The sequence below is a fragment of the Lemur catta genome, chromosome 18 (genome assembly GCF_020740605.2).
Source record: "Lemur catta isolate mLemCat1 chromosome 18, mLemCat1.pri, whole genome shotgun sequence".
NCBI classification, from domain to species: domain Eukaryota; kingdom Metazoa; phylum Chordata; class Mammalia; order Primates; family Lemuridae; genus Lemur; species Lemur catta.
This window is the reverse complement of record NC_059145.1, coordinates 43,144,292-43,167,252: the sequence shown is the minus strand read 5'-3', so window position 1 is coordinate 43,167,252 and position 22,961 is coordinate 43,144,292. Positions and strand designations below refer to the sequence as shown.

The following is a 22,961-nucleotide window of genomic DNA, read 5'->3' as shown; positions in this document are numbered from 1 at the left end:
GAGGAATTTTAGAAAAGTTCAATGGAACAAAATTTAGATAAGCAAAAATCACCTTGTTAATAACTAAGCACCAAGTAACATTCTCTAATATGCACTATAGGATTGAAGATGTACCCTGGTCCGTCAATGCATTAAAATTTTTATTTAAATACTCTTAGAATTTATGAAATGTCTAACTGACTAGGGATTTCAACTCTAGTTATAATAAAACAAAACGCAAAACCTTTGTTTTGTAATAGAACCTCAGGCTGATAATTTAATCATTTGAAGAGTATTACTTTTAGAAATTAATAACAAATATCTAACCAAGAGATTTATTGCCTGAAGCATGATATGAAGTATGCCTTCATCTTACACTCTAATATTTTCAATTTAATTTCCTTCTCTAATTACTTTCTTTGCTCATTTCAGCTTATTTTCTCTTACCTGCCACCAGACGGATTGTGCCCAGTATACCAAATATTGGTCTTGTGACAGCTGAAGGAGGAACATCTTTCTTGGCTTTGAAAGAAAAAAAAGAAAGAAAAAAAAATCACATAGAAAAAGCTCACCAAAAGAAATATAAATTCAGTTTGATTTCAATAGTTACTTCAACTAAGTCAATTTGCATGATTTGTTCTAAGAAAGCAACATTCCTTCATTAATGTTAGACCTCCATTTTGGCAGAACATAAAATAAAGATGATCATGTTACATATAAAGTAAAGGCCTTTGCCTATCTAGAATATAGTGTCAAAAGTAACATGGTTCAGCTTCCTCATCAGCTAAATTGTAAGTTCTTTCTTTTTCTTTTTTCTTTTTTTAAGAGACAGGGTCTTGCTCTGTCACCCAGGCTGGAGTGTAGTGGCATAATCATAGCTCACTGTAACCTATGATTATGCGTGCCACCATAACCAGCTAATTTTTTTTTTTTTTTAGAGACAGGTTCTTGCTATATTGCCCAGGCTGGTCTCAATCAAACTCCTGGCCTCAAGTGATCCTCCGCCTGGGCCTCCCAAACCACTGGGATTATAGGTATGAGCCTCTGTGCCTAGCCTACGTTATTTCTAATGTCAATTTTCAACAAAAATTTATTCAACCTCTTGCCAGAAACTAACTACTTACCCCTTTAAGAGAATTAGAGAGTAAATGGAAGTGGGAGTTTGAGACAAGATTTTAACCTTAACATATAACTAACAGAATACAACAAAAAAAAAAAAAAAAAAAAAAAGACTTGCCTAACCATATCTAAGAATGTGGGAAATGGAGGCAAAGATGCAAGGAAGGAAGCAAAAAGGAAAAGCTTCTTCTTCATGCCTAACAGCAATATATACAGGTATGCAAGGAGGCATCCTCATTAACTCTCATTTTTATCAATAATATCCTTATTAATAAAATAGTATCTTAGATTATAGGATTCATTTCACAATTCTTAAACCTTATGCCAATGTGTTTCATTAGAAAATAATGCCCAAAAGGTGTGTTTGGGGGGGGGAGGAAGTTCCATAATCAAATTAGCCTATTTTGCTGCATCCCAAATTATCTCTATTCCCTCTCCTAAAGAAAGAGTCACAATGCACATTAACAGAACAAAGGTCTGGGAAGGCCTACAGTAAAAGAAAGCTGTTCCACTGTTTAATCCAAGGTTTCCCAAACTTATGTGGCTATATAACTTTTCTTTCAATTACAGCCTATTATCATCCTGAAACCCATTTTAGAAACACTGTTGTAAACTTAAGCCCTGGTTCTTAAAGTCAGTCATAACAGTAATTCTCTTATTCTAAATAATTAATTCTGAATAAGGTCTAAAATTCACTTCTGTTTCTCTTAATGATTCAGTTTACTTAGCAATGTTATGCCACAATTAACTAACATGAAAAATAGGAATACCAGCCCAGGAAAAAGCTCAGAGAAAATTCTGGGCATACTGGGATTATCTAATAAACTTAAAAATACTATCGATAGAGCTGTAAGTTATACTACCTGGAGTGTAATAGCAATAAAACTATGGTAATTTCTAGAATACATGTTAGTTTTTCATGGAAGAAAAAAATCCATCATTCCATAGCCACAGTCTGCATTCCTAATAACAAAAAGAAACTGGCTGAGAAACTGTCAGCAAGTCAGCCCCTCATCACTGACTTTGGATCTAAATTTCATCATCTACTTTGTATCATCATCTTTACATCCAAACTATTTATGACTTTTAGCTTTTCAATCTATTCAAATGGGTCTGCAATCTCTACCTACAAATAACATGTCACTGATAGGTCAAAATGAATTGAAAATACACCCATACTAAAGTTCTTATAAGACATTACCTTGTATTAGTATGGTATAAAGAAGTAGTCTAATTAAACTTTAGGACAATTATACCAACATTGGTTAAAACTAATCAGCTATCTTTGGAGAGCAGCCACCATGCAACAGACAAATAGGAAATGCCAAATTATCAAACTATAACAGAGCTCTAATTCCATTTGGTCAAAGAAAAACTATATATGGTACTTAATAGAATAACCACATAACCAAGGAAAGAGAAATTTTATAACCATACTTATCTTACACTTTATCCCACTGAAAATATTTTCATATTTCACTTTATCTATTCAAAGGATATTTACTGAATGCCTACTCTATGGTTATTCAAATATTATACCTTAGGAAGAAAACAAATGTAAAACTCTGGAGGCAAATGGGAATTTTTAAACAAATGAAACATGAAATTCAAAATACGATATCACATGGTACATTAATTTGTCACCAAAATTATTTTGCATTAATCTGTACAGAAATCAGTGTTCCACACAACTGAAATAAAAATTGTTTTTCACACTGCAAAGAAGCAAAACCAAAATATAACAACTTTTTCACACTCATATACCTTAAATCTTAGAGCTAGAAAGGTGCTTAGACATCTAAGCCAATCCTATTAGAATACACATAAGGGAACAAATAAAAAAATAATTATGTTTTTAAACGCTTACAGATAGTAAAATGCTACTTAAAATTTTCAATATCATTTCTCATTTTCTTAAAAAGGAGATGGCATAAAATTAATGCATACAAATTAAATGGGTAGCAAGAATTAAATTTTTTTTTTTTTTTTTTTTTTTTTGAGACAGTCTCACTTTGTTGCCCGGGCTAGAGTGAGTGCCGTGGCATCAGCCTAGCTCACAGCAACCTCAAACTCCTGGGCTGAAGCGATCCTACTGCCTCAGCCTCCTGAGTAGCTGGGACTACAGGCATGCGCCACCATGCCCAGCTAATTTTTTCTATATAGATTTTTAGCTGTCCAAATCATTTCTTTCTATTTTTGGTAGAGACGGGGTCTCACTCTTGCTCAGGCTGGTCTCGAACTCCTGACCTCGAGTGATCCACCCGTCTCGGCCTCCCAGAGTGCTAGGATTACAGGCGTGAGCCACCACGCCCGGACAAGAATTAAAATTTTAATAACAAGGCACTCAAGAGATTCACACATTAACATACCTCTGAGTAATTTATCCTAATTATTGCAATTTATATATAAAGTCTCTCTCAGACACTTCTAAATCTGGCTATAAAATACCTGCAAGGGTAACCTCTGTGGACACACGGTCAATGATAAGTACATCATCCGCTCCATCATCACAAGCTTCCACATAAAATTTTTCAGGTGTGATATGCCTAAGAAGAAATTTAAAAGCATAAATAACTAAATTAAATGAAATCAACACTTCTAAAAGCTATTTAACAATTATAGCAGGGTATAAATTACCACCATTTTCCCAGCGTCTAAATGGATGAATCTCTGAAGTTTGCTGTCCTTGTGAGTTCATGAAACTCTTTTCAGTTGTATATTTAATGCTCACAAGGTTTTAATTTGCTATAAAACCATTAATTTGAATTTTATAAGAAAAGCATAACCAAATCTAATTTATTATATTCAACATTGTGCAGAAGGCAATGTAGCATAGTAGGAGCACAGTCTATAGAACCAGGTTACCAGTGCTGTGTGACTTTAGGTAAATTACTCATCCTCTCTGATCCTCCTATTCCCTTATCTGTAAAATAAGGATAATACTAGACTTACCACATAGCATTGTTATGGGGATTAAATGAGTTAATCTTTGGTAAGCACTGAGAACACTTGACACACAGCAAGCAAGATGTATTAGCTAAAAATACTAAGAAATGTATTTTTAATAAAACATCTCCAGGAAATTGTTTAAAATAAATTACTTTAACATTTGGGTGTTTTTTGTTAGAATGCCACATGTTCCTGAAAAAAAAACTTCTCAGTTTGCAAAATAAAAAATAAAATAAAAGGAATAAAAATAGGTTTGGGATAGACTACTCAAGATTTATGCAACTTTGCAACCAGAGTCTAGCAAAAATAACAGTTGGTTCCTCAAGAGATAACTTACATAGTTCAGGCAAGCAACTCAGCATGGTTAGGGACTGACTCAGGAAATATGAAAAATTAACAAAAACAATAAAGTGAAAATGCAGGCTTGCAGGCACTAACAATGCAGATTGAAGCAGAACTCTAGACCACTGACTGAGGACGTTGTTAAGGTAGGCACAGGGGAAGTACAACTTTCCAGAAGCTGAGCAAGGCTGGGGAGGCAGGCTATGTCCAGGAACTATATTGTTTTTCCAGAAACTAATCTTTACTGTTCATAAACCAGACTTGAAAGAATTTCTGTTTGTGCAGCAGCCAATCTGAGGGCTTTTCCTTTCCTTTTTAATTCTACTCCCATTATTCTGGCTCACCATGCCTAAGAAAAGTCTTATACAAACCCACACAACCATCATGGACATCATTTCTAGTTTACCAATTGTGTATAAGCTATTTGGTGTTATAGAAACAAGTCCTATAGCAAAACAATTTGTACTATTTTTGACTATAAGTTCTCTGAGAAATAATCAATCCTTAATTATCCAAATGTAGCTTATGCCCTCTTATGATTGATCTGTTATTAACTTCTTAATATTAGGCTAGCATATATCTGGGGGGATATGCTAAGTGAATGAAAATCAGTACCATGCAGAAAGCAACAAAGAAAGTAAATCTGCTTCAAATATGGCAGTTTTCAATTCAACCTCAATATAACAGTGCATTACTTTTTGTTACTGAATAGTATTACACTGTGTGATATATCACAATTTGTTTATCCATTCACTTGTTGATGCCTATTTGCGTCATTTCCAGTGTGGGGTTATTATGAATAAAGGTTCTACAAACATTCTTGTACAAACAAGTCTTAAGGCAAACATATGCATTCATTTCTCTTGGGTAACTACCAAGACTTGGAACCACTGGATCATACAGTACACATGACTAACTTGTGCAGGGAGAGAGAAAAAGGAGGCTTTACAGGCACAAGGAAACTTCACGGTGATGGATTGTTTACTAGCGTAATTCTGGCAATGGTTTCATGGGTGTAAAAATATGTCAAAATTTATCAAACTATACACTTTAAATACGTGCAATTTATCGTATGTCAACTAAACCTCAATAAAGCTATAAAAAGAAACCAAAGTAAGAGATCCTGAAACAAAAATAAAAGAAACATAAAGAACTTCCAAACTATTTACTCATTTTAGGGTAGTTACCTCTACTGTTAAATCATTTTTAAAAATCCAATATTTCAGTCCGTATCTGCAGAATACATTTTATGCAAGCAAAAGCTGCATTCCACGTCTAAGCCAATAACATTCTGACAAGCTACCGTGTACTAAGTAAGCATTACGCAAGCACTAGGGACTACAAGGTAGATGATAAATAAAATAGCTGAGTCAGGAAGTTCAGTGGTTTGTTCAGGGACTCACCGATGGTAGGCATGGAGTTGAGATTCAAACCAGGTTTGTAAGAGTCTAAAAACTGTAATTTTGTTCACCATACTACATTACTAGAATTTGAAGACATCATCCTTTGGTAGGCTGGCACACATACATTGTTGTGTTCGAAATAGACCCTAGTCAGTCAAAAAAATACTGTTACTTACAATTAGTTTAAGAAATTTTAAAACAGCTTTAGTTTAATAAAATTTAAATTAAAGATTTTCCAATAAAAATGGTTTTTAAAAAGTTGCCACCTAGAAACCCAAACACTAGGTACCTAAAAATTCATTTGCGGGAAGGATCTCACTCCTTGATGCCAGGCTCAGCTTTCTCTCCACTGAAGAGATAACTGAAAGGTGAGGGTAAATGAGAGAATACCAGTGATATGCCCAGCAGTAAGAGGAGACTTCACGAAATGGAGGTATGATTATTATTTTACTAAATGACCTTAGACCACTGGGTTTTAATGTTTCTTGGTTTCAAGCAATCCTCTCACTTCAGCCTCCCCAGTAGCTTAAACTACAGATGTGCACCATCATGTCTGGCTAATTTTTTAATTTTTTTGTAAAGATGGGGTCTTGCTATATTGCCCAGCCTGATCTCAAACTCCTGGCCTCAAACTTTCCTCCTGCCTTGGCCTCCCAAAGTGCTAGGATTACAGGTGTGAGCCACTGCGCCAGGCTTATTTTAATGCTTTTTTACTCTTTTAATGTCATTCATCTCTTGACAAAGCAATTACCACTGCTCCTATTTGGCTGCTTTAGTTTTATATCTAAGACAAAGTTACAGGCTTCAGAAAAGGTTCAAGGAAGGCTATATAGTTTTGACCACAGATTAAAGTCCATGGTTTTATTACATCCATTTTCTTCACACTACTGAGAGGCCTACATTCTTCTAAGTTTACAGCTGTATTTGGAGGGAAAGAGTTGCCACAATTTATTTCTCCAGACAAATGGGATATATTACTTCTTCAATAACTAATGCTATTTTTATATAAAAATGATTATTCACCATACAATCTCAGAAATCAAATTCCTCCACTTTTGTATAGAATGCAAATAAAGCTTGCATCTAAATAAATAAATAGCCAACAGATAAATACATATTGCTTGCCCTCGATAGCTCATCCTTCTTACACTCTCCCGGTATCTATATAAATGCATGTAAAACCTCTATAATGAAAATAAATTATCTGAATGAAATCAATGAACTGAAAAGGTCACACTTATTTCCATATAAAAATTTGGGGTATAATTCAATGGGTACATTTCAGTCAGTGATAAAATATTTATTGTAAAATCAAGTGTTTATAAGAGCAGAAAAGTCATACATGCACACACGCACGCACACACACACAGAAAAAAAAACTATTCCTATTATAAGCAATTAAAAAGTTTTCCCCAATTTGATATTAAATTTAAAACTGACAGGGAAGGTTGTGGGAACAATGATAAAGCACATACATCTTAAATGAAGAGCTCAAATCATGTATAAAAAATAGCTATAGAACTAAGCCTTTACTAATTGTCATAGTCCTAATAATCACAGTCAAAGTTAATGACTTCACTATGTGCTCAGCATCTTTAAAATTACCAAGATAGAAAATGAACTTTCTTTTGAAAAGAACTACGATATATGACACTTGCAAGTCTGGATAGACACATACGAAATGAGAAAAATCAATACCTTAAAACTTTAATTGAGGTAGAATGAAATGAATTTCTGAGAATGAAAACCCTCCACAGAAAAAGTCTAGATCTTCTCTCAGAAGATGGAATCTGGGGAGCTGCATCAGCTGGGTACAGGCTGTGGGGAGATACTAGCCATTCAAATGCAGGTTTGGAAAAGGAAAAGTTCTTGGAAATTGGCTAATTAACTGTACCACAGAATCTAATTGTCTATGAGGTAAAGGTGAATAAAATAAGAAGATTCCAACAGCAGAGTGCTGAAAAGCTTCAAAAAGTAGAGGGAAAGGTTAATAAGCACTTGGTGGCCTAGGGTGAGCAGATGGCGGGGGTGAGAGTGAGGCAGTGAGACTGACTTAAAGAGGGGTGTGAGGCAGTTTGAAGTTTGTATAAGGAGCAATCAGATCACCATCTAAACTCATAGTGTCCAGGCACCTGCCCTCCCTGACTCTGAGGTTTTTTTTTTTTTGAGACAGAGTCTCGCTTTGTTGCCAGGGCTGGAGTGAGTACCGTGGCGTCAGCCTAGCTCACAGCAACCTCAAACTCCTGGGCTTAAGCGATCCTACTGCCTCAGCCTCCCGAGTAGCTGGGACTACAGGCATGCGCCACCATGCCCGGCTAATTTTTTTCTATATATTTTTAGTTGTCCAGATAATTTTTTTTTTTTTTCAGTAGAGACGGGGGTCTCGCTCTTGCTCAGGCTGGTCTTGAACTCCTGACCTCAAGCGATCCACCCGCCTCGGCCTCCCAGAGTGCTAGGATTACAGGCGTGAGCCACCTCGCCTGGCCCCCTGAGGTTTAATGTTCAGAATGATTTCATAAGAGAATTTCTGGACTCCAGACACCAGACACAGCTGCAGACCAGATGAGTGAGCCAAGCAGAGTGAGGGGACAGAGAAGGTCAGTTCACAGATTGGTAAAATCATCCAACCTGCTTCCTCGGCCAGGCTCCCAGAATGCTGGTGGCCAAGCTTACATCAACTCCCTCCCCCAGTCTCCATGGGAGCTTTGAAGGCAGTCTCTGAAGAAACTGGCCCAAGAGAATACATTAGGAACCACTGACATTTAGGGGTCCCCAGTGAATTCCAACACAATCACTCTACAGTGAGGGCCACCAGTTGACAAGTCCTAACCCACAAATAGATCTTTCAATCAGTTTTTTTAGCGCCTCATTCTTAAAAATGAAACAACCAAGGGTCAGATATTTGAAAAAAGTTTCCATCACACCAGACAGACCAAAATAAGCAGAAAAATAAGTTTGGGTAAACAAAGTATGCTGAGAACAGAATATAACTTCAAAACACATTTATCACTCATAGCCTCAGAGAGACAACACTGCATTCATGAAACAAGAACAGGGTGTTACAAAAGAGAGCATGAACATGTTCTTGTAACTGATAGCAGAAATAATAACATGAAAATTCAACAGAAAGTTTAGAAGATAAAATTGAAGAACTCTCCTTGAAAACAGAGCAGAAAAAGCCAAAAAGTAGGAAAGCCTAAGAAGGAAGAAAGGAAGATAAGGTAAGACAGAAGGAGAAGAAAGGGAGGAGGGAGAAAAAAAGGAAAAACAAAGGAAGAAAAAGAGGTATGATCCAGGATGTTCAGCATCCACTTAGCAGGAATTCCAGAACAACACACAAGAAAAAAGGAAAGAAATTATCAAAGAAATAGTGAAAATTTTCAGACCAAAGGACAAGTTTCTATACTAAAAAGACCCACCAACGAAATGGAAAACACATACACAGGGGCATATTAAGCACAAAATTTCAAAATACCATACAGAGATGATTCTACGGTTTTGACACACACAGAAAAAAAAATCAAGAGAATGAAGTATTTAACAGCCACAATATTGGATTATTTAACAGCAACACAACAGAAAGGTTGTTAAAATTCTGAAGGACAATAATTTCCAAATGCAAATTCTATATTTAGCCACACTTACCAAACAAACGTAGGTGAAGAATGAAAAGATTTTCAGACATACAATGTCTCAAAAAATACCTCTCTTTCACTCTTTCTTAGAAAGAAGAAAAGATGTGTTCCACCAAAATGAGACGGTACATCAACAGAGTTGAAATCCAAAATAGGAGAGGTAAGAGGAATTGTCATGATGACTGTGAGTAGAGGTCCTAAGACAACAGCTATGCAATAGGCCTAAAGAAGAACCAGCCCAGATTTAAGTAGGAGGATAGGGACTCCCAGAGGGAAGTCTCACAGAGAAAATGAATTGACAGTTACCTGGCATGTTGGACAGTTACATTGCTCTGTCAGAGAGACTGAAGATTAACTAGCAGTAGGTACATATTAAAAAGTCATGCAAAGAAAAAGAACCAAGGCACTCTTTAATGCCAGGAAAAGAAAAAAACAGAACAAGTAATTATGTTATACTATGGGGCTTCATTTGAACCACAGCTATATAATTAACACTGAATGATTTAGTATATTGAGAGCAGAGAAAGAGAGACACATAAAAGCTAAATTTGAATCTTCTGAAGTAGAAAGTCATCAGATGACTAAAACTGAAAAAAATCAGGAAACAGCAGTATAACCATGTTGTTTAGAAATATGGAGTAAAATAGCATAAGTCACTTAAAAAGTTAAAAGTGGAAGGCTCTGGCCAGATGGAGTGGCTCATGCCTGTAATCCTAGCACTCTGGAAGGCCAAGGTGGGAGGATCACTCGAGGTCAGGAGTTCAAGACCAGCCTGAGCAAGAGCGAGACCCCGTCTCTACTAAAAATAGAAAGAAATTAGTCAGACAACTAAAAATACATAGAAAAAATTAGCTGGGCATGGTGGCACCTGCCTATAGTCCCAGTTACTCAGGAGGCTGAGGCAAAAGGATTGCTTGAACCCAAGGAGTTTGAGGTTGCTGTGAATTAGCCTGACGCTGATGCCACGGCACTCTAGCCCAGGCAACAGAGCAAGACTGTCTCCAAAGGAAAAAAAAAAAAAAAGTAGAAGCCTCTAGGACAGTGGGAATTGGAAGTGCAGAAGGGTGACCCCTGTTATTATAAGCTTTGTGTACTGTTTACTTTTAAACTATATATATGTATGAAATTGAAATTTAAAAATTAAGTTTAAAAGATGTATTAAAATAACAACATATAAAAATAAGAGTACTTACAGATCAAGGTAGAGAGCTCTAGCTCAAGGGCCCTAGGGCCTTTACTTGATCTTACCTCTCAGAGAGATGCTGCTAGGATCTAAGTTGCTGGAGCTGCCATCAGGCTATTCTGATAATGTCTCTAGGCTTAAAAATTGGAGCAATGAAGATATGAACAATGACTGCTGGCTAATCAACATTTCTAGGGATAGTAATTATAAGTGATAATTCAGAATGCCATTAATCATAACAGCAGGTGTCATCCCAACTCACAGACACAGACATAGGCTTTGCTGTTCTCTTCCTCTCCTCTCGTTTCCTACCACTCTTTAATTGGCTTTAATACTAATCTAAAGTATATTTGTTTTATGCTCCCCAAGATTCATTTCAAAACTCAGTGAGATTAACCTTAACTCTTTGGCATTGACGGTCAAAAACAATTGAGTAAACATTCAGTAGTGTAATTTTTTGCTGGTGTGTGTTGTCTTATTGCTATTTTTGTTTTCAAATCTTTACCAAACAGGGCACCAAGTCTCTGCAACCAAAGACTCTGAGTTTATTTCATTCTCTTTGGTATTTCTCAAATAAGAAGGTAGAAGAAACTCTATCAATTTTCTTAGAGAATACAGCGTGTCTAATCAGCAAATACCTATATTGGTTTTTTTTAACATATGATCCTTAACAAGTGTTTGTTTTTTTGTGTTTGTTTGTTTGTTTTTTGGCTCATTGAGAGTAAATAGAATTTTAAACATAGCTTTCCCTTCTCCTAGCTAAGAAAAGATCTTGACAGGTCAAGTTTTAAACTGGATTTTAAAAGAAAGAGAGAGTAGTGCATTCTCTGACTAGAAAGTTAATAGTGTCAATGAAGCCATGTTCTGCCTGGAGTTTTTCAAAATTAACCAGAGTCAACAGGCTATTGTTTGGGAAAAACTCTCAGATTGTGAAAGTTTTCTCTTACATCACAACAATCATCAACCCAGAAGACTTCTGTGACCAAATATGGGGATTTTTTTTCCCCACACACCGAGCAGCGGACACTAGCTGGGTGTCCTCTAATTCACTTTCGACACCGTCTATCTGGAGATAGCAACAGATTCCACAGGGTGAGGGTTCTGTCCCCAAGCCTGCCCGCTCCTTCAGATACCAGTCACAAGTCCAAGCCTCCAGACCTTCTGAGCCACCAGCTTCAAATTGGGGTTTCCATGACCCCCTCTTTGGGTTCAATTAATTTGCTGGAGCAGCTCACAGAACTCAAGGAAATACACGTTTACTGGTTTTTTATAAACGATATTACAAAGGATACAGATGAAGAGACGTGCATGAGGGAAAGGAGCACAGAGCTTTCATGCCCTCCCTGGGAGCGCCACCCTCCAGGAAGCTCCGTGTTCTGCTGTCCGGAAGCTCTGCAAACCCAGCCCTTCTGGGTTTCTGTGGAGGCTTCATTTACATAGGCATGATTGACAACCACGTAAAAATGTGACTGGACAAAAAGTGTGTAACCTAAACCCAGCAAGGCCTGTCTATTCAGACTTTTCTTGGCCTCCCTGTGTGGCATTCCTTCCTCCAGGGTGTGGAGCAGGACCCTCTCTGAAATGAGAGTCTTTTGACCCACAATCAGATTACAGTCCTGCCTTGGACAGGTGAAAGGAGGACAGGAGGACATCAGAGAGCTTCTGTTTCCTGAGGCCTACTACTGAGGCCTAACGTGCCCCAGCATTATACAAAAGACTGTAACAAGGGCTATGGGAGTTATCAGCCAGGAACCATGGATAAAAACATGTATTTATATACATATATAAAATTATAACATCACAGCTACACTGAGTTCTCAATGTAATAAATACATGGAAACTGATGAACATCATGGAAACCAAGACAAAAGACTCAATGATAATCAAAAATCTAGGGGAAAAAATCCTCTCTTTATTGCAAAAAGAATGGCCCACAATTACTGTGATGCCCCATATTTCCAAAAAACTCTATCACATTACTTATTTTATAAAAAAGATTTTAGGAGTTAAGATTCCATCCAAGAAGATTACTTGGTCATTATCTATGCTGTTGATAACAGATGTCTAAAGTTCACAGTAAGACTGTATACCAAAAAGGACTCTGGTCCTATATAAGCTATTTGGTGATCAGAATCCAACTCACTATTAACTATCAACTCTAACTGAACAAGAATTCTACCAAGTTTCTTTCAAGACAAGGGGATTCAATATCTACCCAGAATTCTGGTTTCCAAATATTATGAAAGATATATCAAAATAGCACAATATTCATATAATAATTGCTTTCTATTTTGACTACTTTCATTCAGTTGACTATTTGGTTTTAAGGCTTACTACCCAAATATGGGATAAAAAAGAAAAAGAAATCAAAAGGGACTAAAAGCTAAGTTCAACAAAGGCAATTCTAGCTATGATACTTAATACAAATGCATTTAATCTTATAGTTACCTGGGATTCAATAGCTCTTAAGAGTGCTTTTAAGAAATTACCCATGGCCGGGCACCGTGGCTCACACCTGTAATCCTAGCAACTCTGGGAGGCTGAGGCGGGTGAATCGTTTGAGCTCAGGAGTTCGAGACTAGCCTGAGCAAGAAAAGAGCGAGACCCCGTCTCTACTAAAAGTGGAAAGAAATTAGCTGGAAAACTAAAAATATATAGAAAAAATTAGCCGGGCATGGTGGCGCATGCCTGTAGTCCCAGCTACTCGGGAGGCTGAGGCAGTAGGATCGCTTAAGCCCAGGAGTTTGAGGTTGCTGTGAGCTAGGCTGATGCCATGGCACTCACTCTAGCCCAGGCAACAGAGTGAGACTCTGTCTCCAAAAAAAAAAAAAACAAATTACCCTTGTTAAATTTCAAGAAAAGCAATATATCTAATTGTAGTATAAATATCAGATATTATTTTTAATTTCTTTCAGTGTTGGCATTATGATTTTCTAGTATCTGAAAACATACTTTTATTCTGCATGTAACATTCATAACATATTTCAGGCAACAACTGACCTCTTCAAAATCCTGTCAAATCAGTGAGTAAAATTAACCCACTTCAAAAATATTGCTACTTGCCACTCTTACACCCATTAAAATGGCTATTATCAAGAAGAAAAAATATAGGAAATAACAAGTATTGGTAGGATGTGGAGAAATTGGAAACCTGGTGCATTGTGTGTGGGAATGTAAAATGGTGAAGCCATTACAGGAAAACAGTATGGTGGTTCCTCTAAAAATTAAAAATAGAATTACCCTATGATCTAACAATTCCACTTCTGGGTATATACTCAAAATAACTGAAAGTAAGGTCTCAAAAAGACATCCACATACCCACGTTCATAACAGCATTTGTATATAATAGCCAAAAAGGTGGAAGCAAACTCAGTGTCCATCAGCAGATGAACAGGTTAACAAAATGACGCATATACATATAATGGAATATTACTCAGCCTTAAAAAGGAAGGAAATTCTGACACATGCTGCAACAAGGATGAACTCTGAGGACACTATGCTAAGTGAAATAAACCAGTAACAAAAGGACAAATACTGTATTATTCCACTTAAATGAGGCACCTAGAGGAGTCAAATTCAGAGAGACAGAAATTAGAATGCTGGTTGCCAAGGGCTGGGGAAACAGAAATGAGGAGTTGTCTAATGGGTACAGAGTTTAGTTTTGGAAGATGAAAAGAGTTCTAGAGATGGATGCTGGTAATGGCTGTACAACAATATGAATGGGCTTAATGACACTGAACTGTACACTTAAAAATTGTTAAAATGGTAAATTTTATGTTATGTGTATTTTACCACGATCAAAAAATAATAATAAAATTACTATTTACATAGGAGCATGGTGATTATCATGTCATAAAACTGTAGCAAGAATATATTTCCTCAAAAATCCTACATAAAGAATTAACATAAGGTCTTAATGATCAAATTTAATATACCTCTGGTTATACTAGGTTTGGTCAACAAAAAGTAAGAGCTTAGTAAAGAAGGGTCCTCTGAGCCTACTACACCCATACGCAGCCCTCATTCATCCTCCCTGTGGGTTCTGCCAGTGTCCTCACTGAGCCCCTCCTTGGCTGCCTCTCCTACAGCCCAGATTCACCACAGGTGCCCCAGTGGCCCAATCCAATCCCAACATCAACTAGTGTTTCTAGGAAGCCAATTTATTCCAATTTGATCTTCTTTCTCAAAACCTCTAGGTCCCATCTACTCCCTGTTCCCTATATGCCCTAAAACCCATTATCTCTAACAACCAGACTTCTTCACAGGACCAGGTCTAAACTCCACCTGATCTGAAGTTCTAATCCATAGCACAATCTTCCAGAGCCCCAGGCCCTCCAAAGAATGCTCTTCTACTAGCATGCTCTGGTCCTCACCCAGCTGTGCCCAGTCCTAAAATCCATTTTAGAGTGCATTAAGAACCACCAGGACAGCTGACTGAATCTGGAACTTGCAGATTCCCAGGCTCCATCTCCTGAGATTTGCACTCAGTAGGCCCAAAGTGAGGCCCTGGAATATGTATTTAAAACAAGCACAGCAAGTGATTTGACACAGCCTAGCACTAATTTAGGCTCTCTAGCCTGAACTCCCACCCAGCTAATGTTTTGGATACGAACCCCTTATCATTTGTGCCCAATTCATGAGGATAATCTTAGCTGCCCTACATGCTTCTCTCCATGGAGAGCTGTGTGAATAATCTGAGTGTTTACTGTACTGGATAGATTACATATGTCTTCATCAGAATGCAGCTTAGCTTACATCTGTTCTCAGGACTGACCTCACAGCTATGAGCATCTTTTAAGAAGAAAGGCAACTTCCTGAGGAAACAGTATTCTTCAGAGGCATGCTGCAGCCTGATTCAGTATCTAAAGGATTCCCTGCCTTATATCTAGTTTCAGCTGACCTTTTAAGATAGAAAAAAACGAATAAAAAACACTTTAAATGTATCCAATAAGGCATTTCTAATTGTTTTGTAATTTCAAATTTATCATTGTCTGACATTAGCCATGCTTACACAAATAATTTAAAAAGAAAAAAGGAGTCATAAGATATTTAGAACTGTCTGGAATTTTTAAAAGTATGAATTTTAAATTCTCAGCAAATCAATATTCTGTTTTCCATATTAACAATCCATATGGACATGTCAACTATTCTGATTATAAGCGACTCATTTCTATACCTGGCATGTGCAAAGACTAAGGCAAGAGCAATCTGATAAGAGAAGAAAAGGTAACCTGAATAATGCAGTGTAATGGAAAGATCACTGACTCTGGACCAGCTGTGTTTCAAGGCCAGCTCTGCCATGGCTTGGCTGTATGATCTGACTGTGTGGCCAAGGGCAATTATTTGACTGTCTTCCACAATGACAGAGGACATATATCAACCTATAACCTCACAGAGGCATTGGGAAGACAATAACATATATGAAATGACTTAAGCTGCTGCTTCTTCAAAAGAATACATTCCAAATTACCCCAGACTGTGTTCTTTTTGAAGTGCTGGTAGGTGGTCTATACTGGAAAATTCCTTTCATTTACTCAGGTGATTCACTGAGGAGATGTTCTGCACAAGGCTTTAAGATGCTAGGCACTGAGGAGAACTAGAGAAGAATTAAATGTTAAGGTGTTTCTAATACATTCTAGATATATGCAACCTAACTGAAGAAACAAAGTACAGTCATGAGCTCTCTAATGGTTCAGGCAATGACAGACCACACACAGACAGTGGTCCCAATACAGTATTTTTACTGTACCTTTTCTGTATTTAGATATGTATACATACACAATACTTACCATTGTGTTACAATAGCCTATAGTATTCAGGACAGTAACGTGCTGTACAGATTAGTAGCCTAGGAGCAATAGGTTATACCATATAGCGTAGATGTGTAGTAGGCTATACCATGTAGACTTATGTAATTAATTACGCTCTGATCTTCGAACAACAGAAATCTCCTAACAATACATATAATGTATCCCCATTGTTAAGTGACATATGACTGTATACATAATGATTTCATCCCTAGGTGGCAAAACAAGTGGTTCAAACAGTACTATGTACGGTTTGATCATTCTAGCTTTCAGTCCTCTTGCCCATGAGAAAATAAATGCACTGTAAACCAATCCTAAGAAAGAGAATGTGTAAATTATATGGACATTTAGTGTCTAATTGTAGAACAGGACTGAAACAATATTTTAGTTAATTCTGTGATGGCTTGCTTAACTTATAGCTAACAGCCAAAGTCCGCTTTTGTATACAAGGTTTGCTTGCTTAACTTATAGCTAACAGCCAAAGTCCGCTTTTGTATACAAGGCTTGCTTGCTTAACTTATAGCTAACAGCCAAAGTCCGCTTTTGTATACAAGGCTTGCTTGCTTAACGCTTGGTTGCGATAGAGAGCTAAAAAAAAAAAAAAAAATGCTCCAATGTAGTTAGAGAAAAACCACCATGAATAGCTTACTGATAAGGGGGCCAAGGCCTGATCAATACGCGAATAAGCCTATGAGGGGCGTATGTCCCCTTGTCAGAGGTAACTGGCTGTAACAAATTCCAGCAAAGAATATAAAAGACATGTACTCCCGCTGCGCGGGGTCCCTGCCCATGGGAAAGAGACCACTGCGTTGGTGCTCGGGGCTTGGACCCTAGTTCGAACTAGTCAATAAACTCCTTTGCCTTTTACAGCCTCAGTGACTCTGTCATTCTGTTCCCGGGGCTGAGGGAATCCGGCTCTAACATAATCTCTGTGACAATAATATCTCATTTTCAGTTGTAAAGACTGCCATTGGAGCTCAGTGAAGGGAAAGATGTGGAAAGAAAAGGCTTCTCAAAGAAGGTATCTACAAAGTACACTGACTATTTCATCTAAACTCTCTTTCGAACCTTACAATAATCCTGTGAAGTATTAACATTGTCATTTTGCCAGATGAAAAACCAATTCAGAGGGGTTAAGTACCATGCCCAGGACACAAAGCAAATAGCAAAGTTGACATCTGAATCCAAGTCTGTTCTGACTGAAAAAAACCTGAGATCTCTTGGCTCTACCAGGGATGCGATCAGGATAGAAGTCGTCATTCTAGATAGAAGGATCAAAATAAGCCCAAACTTAAAGCTAGGAGAGGGTGAGCCAAGTCTGACAGATAGCGGGGTGAAAAACATTGGGCAGTTACGGGAAATAAAGTTAGGGGATGAAGAGGCTAGAATACAGATGGCTAAGAAATGTGGCTTGATCCTACAGCTCAATAACACAGAATTGGAAATTTTAAGCAGGAAAGTAGAGGATGAAACCAGGGCATTGGGAAGGTGAACTTCAGCAGGGTAGAGATGGACTGGAAAAAAAGCATGGCATAATGTAGAACAAATTATTGCTTAAGATCTCAAGCATTTCAACATTTGAATAAACCCTGTAGCAGCAGTTTTGTAATAAAATAGTCAAACTATCTCTTTTGTATGGATCTTTCTTAAAATATATCTCTAGGTTACTATGTCCCACCAATTCTTACATAGGTCAGAAACCAATTCCACCTCCAAATGCATCCAAAAAAGAATACTCCTTAGGGCAAAGGCCACATTTAAAAACCAACAAGCCAGGTGCATGCCTATAGTTCCAGCTACTTGAGAGGCTGAGGCAGGAGAATAGCTTGAGCCCAGGCTTTCAAAACCAGCCTGGGCAACACAGAGAGACCCCTGTCTCTTTTAAAACAAAAATAACCTTCAACAGCAGGCCTCAAAGCAGGAAAGGCCAAAAGAAGGAATAAACACAGAGATTCCAACTCAAGGCTGGTGTGGTGGCTCACTCCTGTAATCCTACCACTCTGGGAGGTCGAGGCGGGAGGATATCTTGAGGTCAGAACTTCAAGACCAGCCTGAGCAAGAGTGAGACCCCATCTCTACTAAAAATAGAAAGAAATTATATGGACAGCTAAAAATATATAGAAAAAATTAGCCAGGCATGGTGGCACATGCCTGTAGTCCCAGCTACTCCAGAGGCTGAGGCAGGAGGATTGCTTGAGCCCAGGAGTTTGAGGTTGCTGTGAGCTAGGCTGACACCATGGCACTCTAGCCCGGGCAACAGAGTGAGACTCTGTCTCAAAAAAAAAAAAAAAAGGAAAAGAAAAAAACCACAAAACTCAGAATAATCCTTTTAAAAATAATAAAATAAAATAAAAATCTCAAATACTAAACCCCTTAGTAAAGGAAAACAAAGTTGCAAAAAACTTGTATATTCACATGTACAGAAGCCCTCAAAACTTTTCAGGGGAAAAATAAGTTAAGGACTGAAAAATTAGAGAATGACTTTCATATAACCCTGGATTTACTTTTTTCTTTGAGACAGTCTCGCTCTGTCACCCCAGGTAGAATACAGTGGCGTCATCATAGCTCACCCAGATTTATTTTTCCACCCAAATTTATAGTTTCCACTTCTCACAAAAATCAATAAAAAAGCATCATTCTCATCACTTAAGAGCCAAATTTCCTTTCTCTTTTATGGATAAAGAGGGTTTTTGGTTTGTTTTGAGGTCTGGACAGGTTAAATTTAGTGCCTTAGCAGCTCAGAAACAATCATCATAATTCTCAAGTTCTCCATCCTTTTCAATCTTTGCCACAGGAAAATTCAGCTGCATCCTGTAACCTAATGCTGAGCTGCATCAAGCCAAGGCTCCGTATTGCTCAAACACATTTGAGACCTGGTGTAGGATCACATTAAACCCTTCAGTGCCTAGACAACAATAACCTAATTAGCCAGCAGAGCACTTGTGAAGGTGGCCCGGCCAGAAACCTAGTCAAAGACACTTCCTTCAACGCTTTCACCAACAAGATGACCATCTTGCAAAGGGAAACTGGGAGAGAATAAGCAAAGTTGGAGAGGAAAATGTGGAGGGATGTGTGCAGCTGGGATTTTCAAAGACAATTACCATAAATAGAAGGGGCAAAGAAGGTGGAAAAAATAATCATCTTTTCTACAAAATATATGATGTGGAGAAGATGACCTCTCTCTCAATTTTACACCCCTAACTTTACAATGAACCTTTCAGAAAGTTATTAGTGAGCTTGATGTTCTGGGAAGCATAGGAAGTACCCAAACCACATTTTTATGTCCTCATTTCCCTGCCAAAGAAATGTGATACCTATGCCTAAGTACCAACATATCTTAACTTATTAATATATAGGGATGGATAAGCTCCTCAAAGAATTACTTTTGCTGCTTCTACCAAAGGTACTCCCAAATTATGTCACCATTTTTTCAAACAGCCTAGAGATAAAGCATTAAACACAAAGCAAATAAAACAAAATTACTCAGACAAGAAAAGTGTAGATGATCGTGGTAATACTAAGGGAAATAAATACATGCTATTTATCCAAGACAAGCCAAAGCCCTTACAAACACCTATTTCACAACTCCAACAACCAGAGCCTCTCTCTCTCAAAGCCTCAAGAACTTGGATTTACAGAAAAGTCAATATGCAGTCCCAAATTCTCAAGATTAGCCTCTGGCTGTCAACACACAGACTGAAGAACCAGCTTTATGCTGGAGCTGTATAAAACTTAAACCAGAGTGAATTCCTTCAGGACCTCAAGAGTACTGACTGCACTTGAAATTTTTTCTGCACCCTCGAGACCGGTCAGGCAGGCTTCAGTGCCCCCATACGGTGTAACCAACAGAAAGGTTTGCTGAGCTGTGTGTTAACTCTAAAGTGCTGCTATGGGGTCCACGAGATAAGAAAAAATTCTTTTTCTCTGCTAAGCCACACGGGTGAATTTAGCCGCCACCTCTCCATAGAAAGAGGGGCCCAGCGTGCCCGGAAGGGCCCCGCCGTAACGCCGACCCCGGCTCGCAGGCAGCCAGTCTGCAGCTTGGCTCTCCCGCCGCGGCGCCGAGGCCGAGCAGGGCGGGCGGAGCCGGCGGCCGTGCGCACGGGGCCTGGCAGGGGCCGCGCCCGGCGAGCAGGACCCGTAGCGCGAGCCTCTCGCGGGGCCCGGAGCCCTTCCGAGGCTGGTGCCCGCACCTGCCGCCCCGCCTGCTGCCCGCGGGCCCTTTTTCTGTCAACCGCCTCCGTCCCGCGGGACTCACAGCTTCAGCCGCTCGTAGGTCGTCGCCGCCATCCTGCACCACCGCCTCCTTCCTCCTCTCTCTGCCCGCCCCGCCCCGCGCCGCCACCTCGGCTGCTGCGCTACCGGTCACCCTGGAGCGGCGGCCGCGGCGCCCAGCCCCGTCCCACCCCTTTCCCCGCCCCGCGGGAGCCAACGGGAGGCGGCGGAGGACAAACTACTTCGCGAGCTAGGGCCCGCGAGAGGCGCCGTCCGACGCGGCGGGCCGGGGCGCGGCGGCGAGCGCGGCGAGGTCCCGGCTGCGGATTGGTGGGGCGCGTCCGCGGGGAGGCGGGGCTCGGGGGCAGGCGCGGCTGTGGGCTGGCGCCGCGGCGCCGGCTGCAGGGGCAGAAGGGTGGCGGTGGTGGCAGGAAGCCTGTTGAAACTGCGGAAGGGGTGATCACCCGTCGCAGGGAGTGCTTCGCTAGCACGGGGCCAGTGGCGCAATGGATAACGCGTCTGACTACGGATCAGAAGATTCTAGGTTCGACTCCTGGCTGGCTCGAGGCGTGTCTTTTGCCGCATTCCGGCTTGGTGGGACAAGTCCTCCTTGGAAATATTTATGGCTAGAATATGAAGGTTAACTGTCTTGAGTTTTAATGCTACTTTGCCCAAAGTGTCATCTTCCAATTTATGTTTGGAACACGGAGTTGTCTGAGGTGGTTTGGAAGTTGCAGAGCGCCTACTCTTAATCATGCACGCATCGTTTCTGTAAATGCGGTACATTGAGAAAAACACGCCTGGAGAGGTGGCAGTTTGGAGCGGGCAGTGTGCTGTGGCTGCTGCCCGACGACGCAAAGGCGCATTTAAGGCAGCAGCTCTGGCCTTTTCCCCGTGGATCAGAGCCGCCCGCGGTGACCTGACAGGCGACCTGTCCCAGTTTACCAAAATGGGGTGGGCTCTGGGTCTGACCCTCCGCGGAGAAGCGGTCGTAGGTCCGCAGACCTGGGGCTCGGCTCCAAAGCCAGCCTGGCCCCCAGATTCCAATCGGGAAATCTTAAAACATGGGTGTTTTTACAGTAAGAAGAGCTCGGGTAATCTCGCGTATTACTCGTGGTACAGGTGCCTGGCTTGGACACCTGAGAAGGCCCGAAACGCCTGCGGCCTAAAGAGGGGACTCGAACCTGACGATTGTGAGTCACTGGACACTGTCCTTTAACCAGTCACTCAATCGATCAGTTTATTTCTCCAGCATAACGCCCTTTCTCCCTGAGTAAATTATGGAAAATTTGTAAAATACAGAAACTTATTCGAAATAAAAATAATCTCACCCTGAGATCATTACTGTTGAAATAATTTTTTCCTCATAGACTTTTTTCTTCCAGGCTTTTTAATATGGATATACCTACACATGCATTTTTCCAAATTGGGGTTGTATAGGAAATAGGTTTATGTTCTCTGTGTCCCCTTACCTTTTTGTCTGAGATTTATGGTTCTTAAACATTCTTTGAAGATCCTGCATCAGGGATATTTTAAGCATAACCCTTATGCTGGGAATTTGGGTTGTTGCCAGTTTAACACTTTTTTAAATGATGCTGTGTTGAATTATTTCTATGTCTTACAAATGTCTAGATGTGGAATGACTAGCTGGGCATCTTTAAGGTTCATTTCTTGGACATTTTTAAGACTTGTGTTCCATATTTTCAAATTGCCCTCCAAAAAATTAAACCAATACCTATTTCCATCAACAGAATCTGTTTCTGTGCATGCCAGCCAACACCAGATATTATAATTTCTTTGCAATTTTTATAATTAAAAAATGAAACTTCTTTTACATTTATGTGATGTATATATTTTCTCTTGACATTCAATTCTCTTACAAATTTAATATATTAAGGATATTATTAACTCTTTGGCTATCAGACACATTGCAATTCTTTTTTCAAGCTTATTTTTTAACTTAGAGTAATTTTCACTTTTATATATTCAAATTTAATGGTTTATGGTTTCTTCTTTTACACAGGTGCTTTCTTTCAAATTGTTTGTGTTTATATTGTTTTTTCCATTTCCTTTAATCCATTTGTCATTTATTTTGTTGATCACCATTACCTAAAGATCCATTAAATCTTAAAACATGTCACACGCATTGAGCAATTACATCCTGCCAGGCACTGCTCTAAGCCTTTTATTTGGATGAATTCAGTCAATCCTTACAACAATCCCATAAGGTAAGTTCAGTTGTTATCCCCATTTTGACAGATGAGGGAACTAAATTTGCTTCAGGTCATTGAGCAATTAAGTGGAGAAGCCTGAGTTAGAATCTGAGTCT

General features: G+C 39.2%; 1 protein-coding gene and 1 non-coding gene across 4 annotated transcripts in view; one reads left to right on the top strand and one right to left on the bottom strand.

Moving 5' to 3' along the window:
• SACM1L (SAC1 like phosphatidylinositide phosphatase) overlaps positions 1–20,903 on the bottom strand; it is a 61,505-nt gene extending 40,602 nt beyond the window's left edge. Inside the window, exons 1-4 of one of the 3 annotated variants that reach the window (XM_045529813.1) lie at positions 6,082–6,231; positions 5,793–5,938; positions 3,547–3,644; positions 427–501 (exon numbers count right to left, since the gene is read on the bottom strand). In XM_045529813.1, coding sequence (XP_045385769.1) covers positions 427–501; positions 3,547–3,644; positions 5,793–5,863 — 244 coding nt within the window. In that variant the 5' untranslated portion in view covers positions 5,864–5,938; positions 6,082–6,231. Of the gene's footprint in view, positions 1–426; positions 502–3,546; positions 3,645–5,792; positions 5,939–6,081; positions 6,232–20,675 lie in introns of those variants that run through there. The other 2 variants (XM_045529814.1, XM_045529815.1) reach the window with 2 other exon arrangements.
• A 221-nt stretch (positions 20,904–21,124) lies between these two features.
• On the top strand, positions 21,125–21,197 carry TRNAR-ACG. Its single transcript has one exon. It is a non-coding gene; the product is annotated as a tRNA-Arg (tRNA).
• Positions 21,198–22,961: the final 1,764 nt, after the last annotated feature.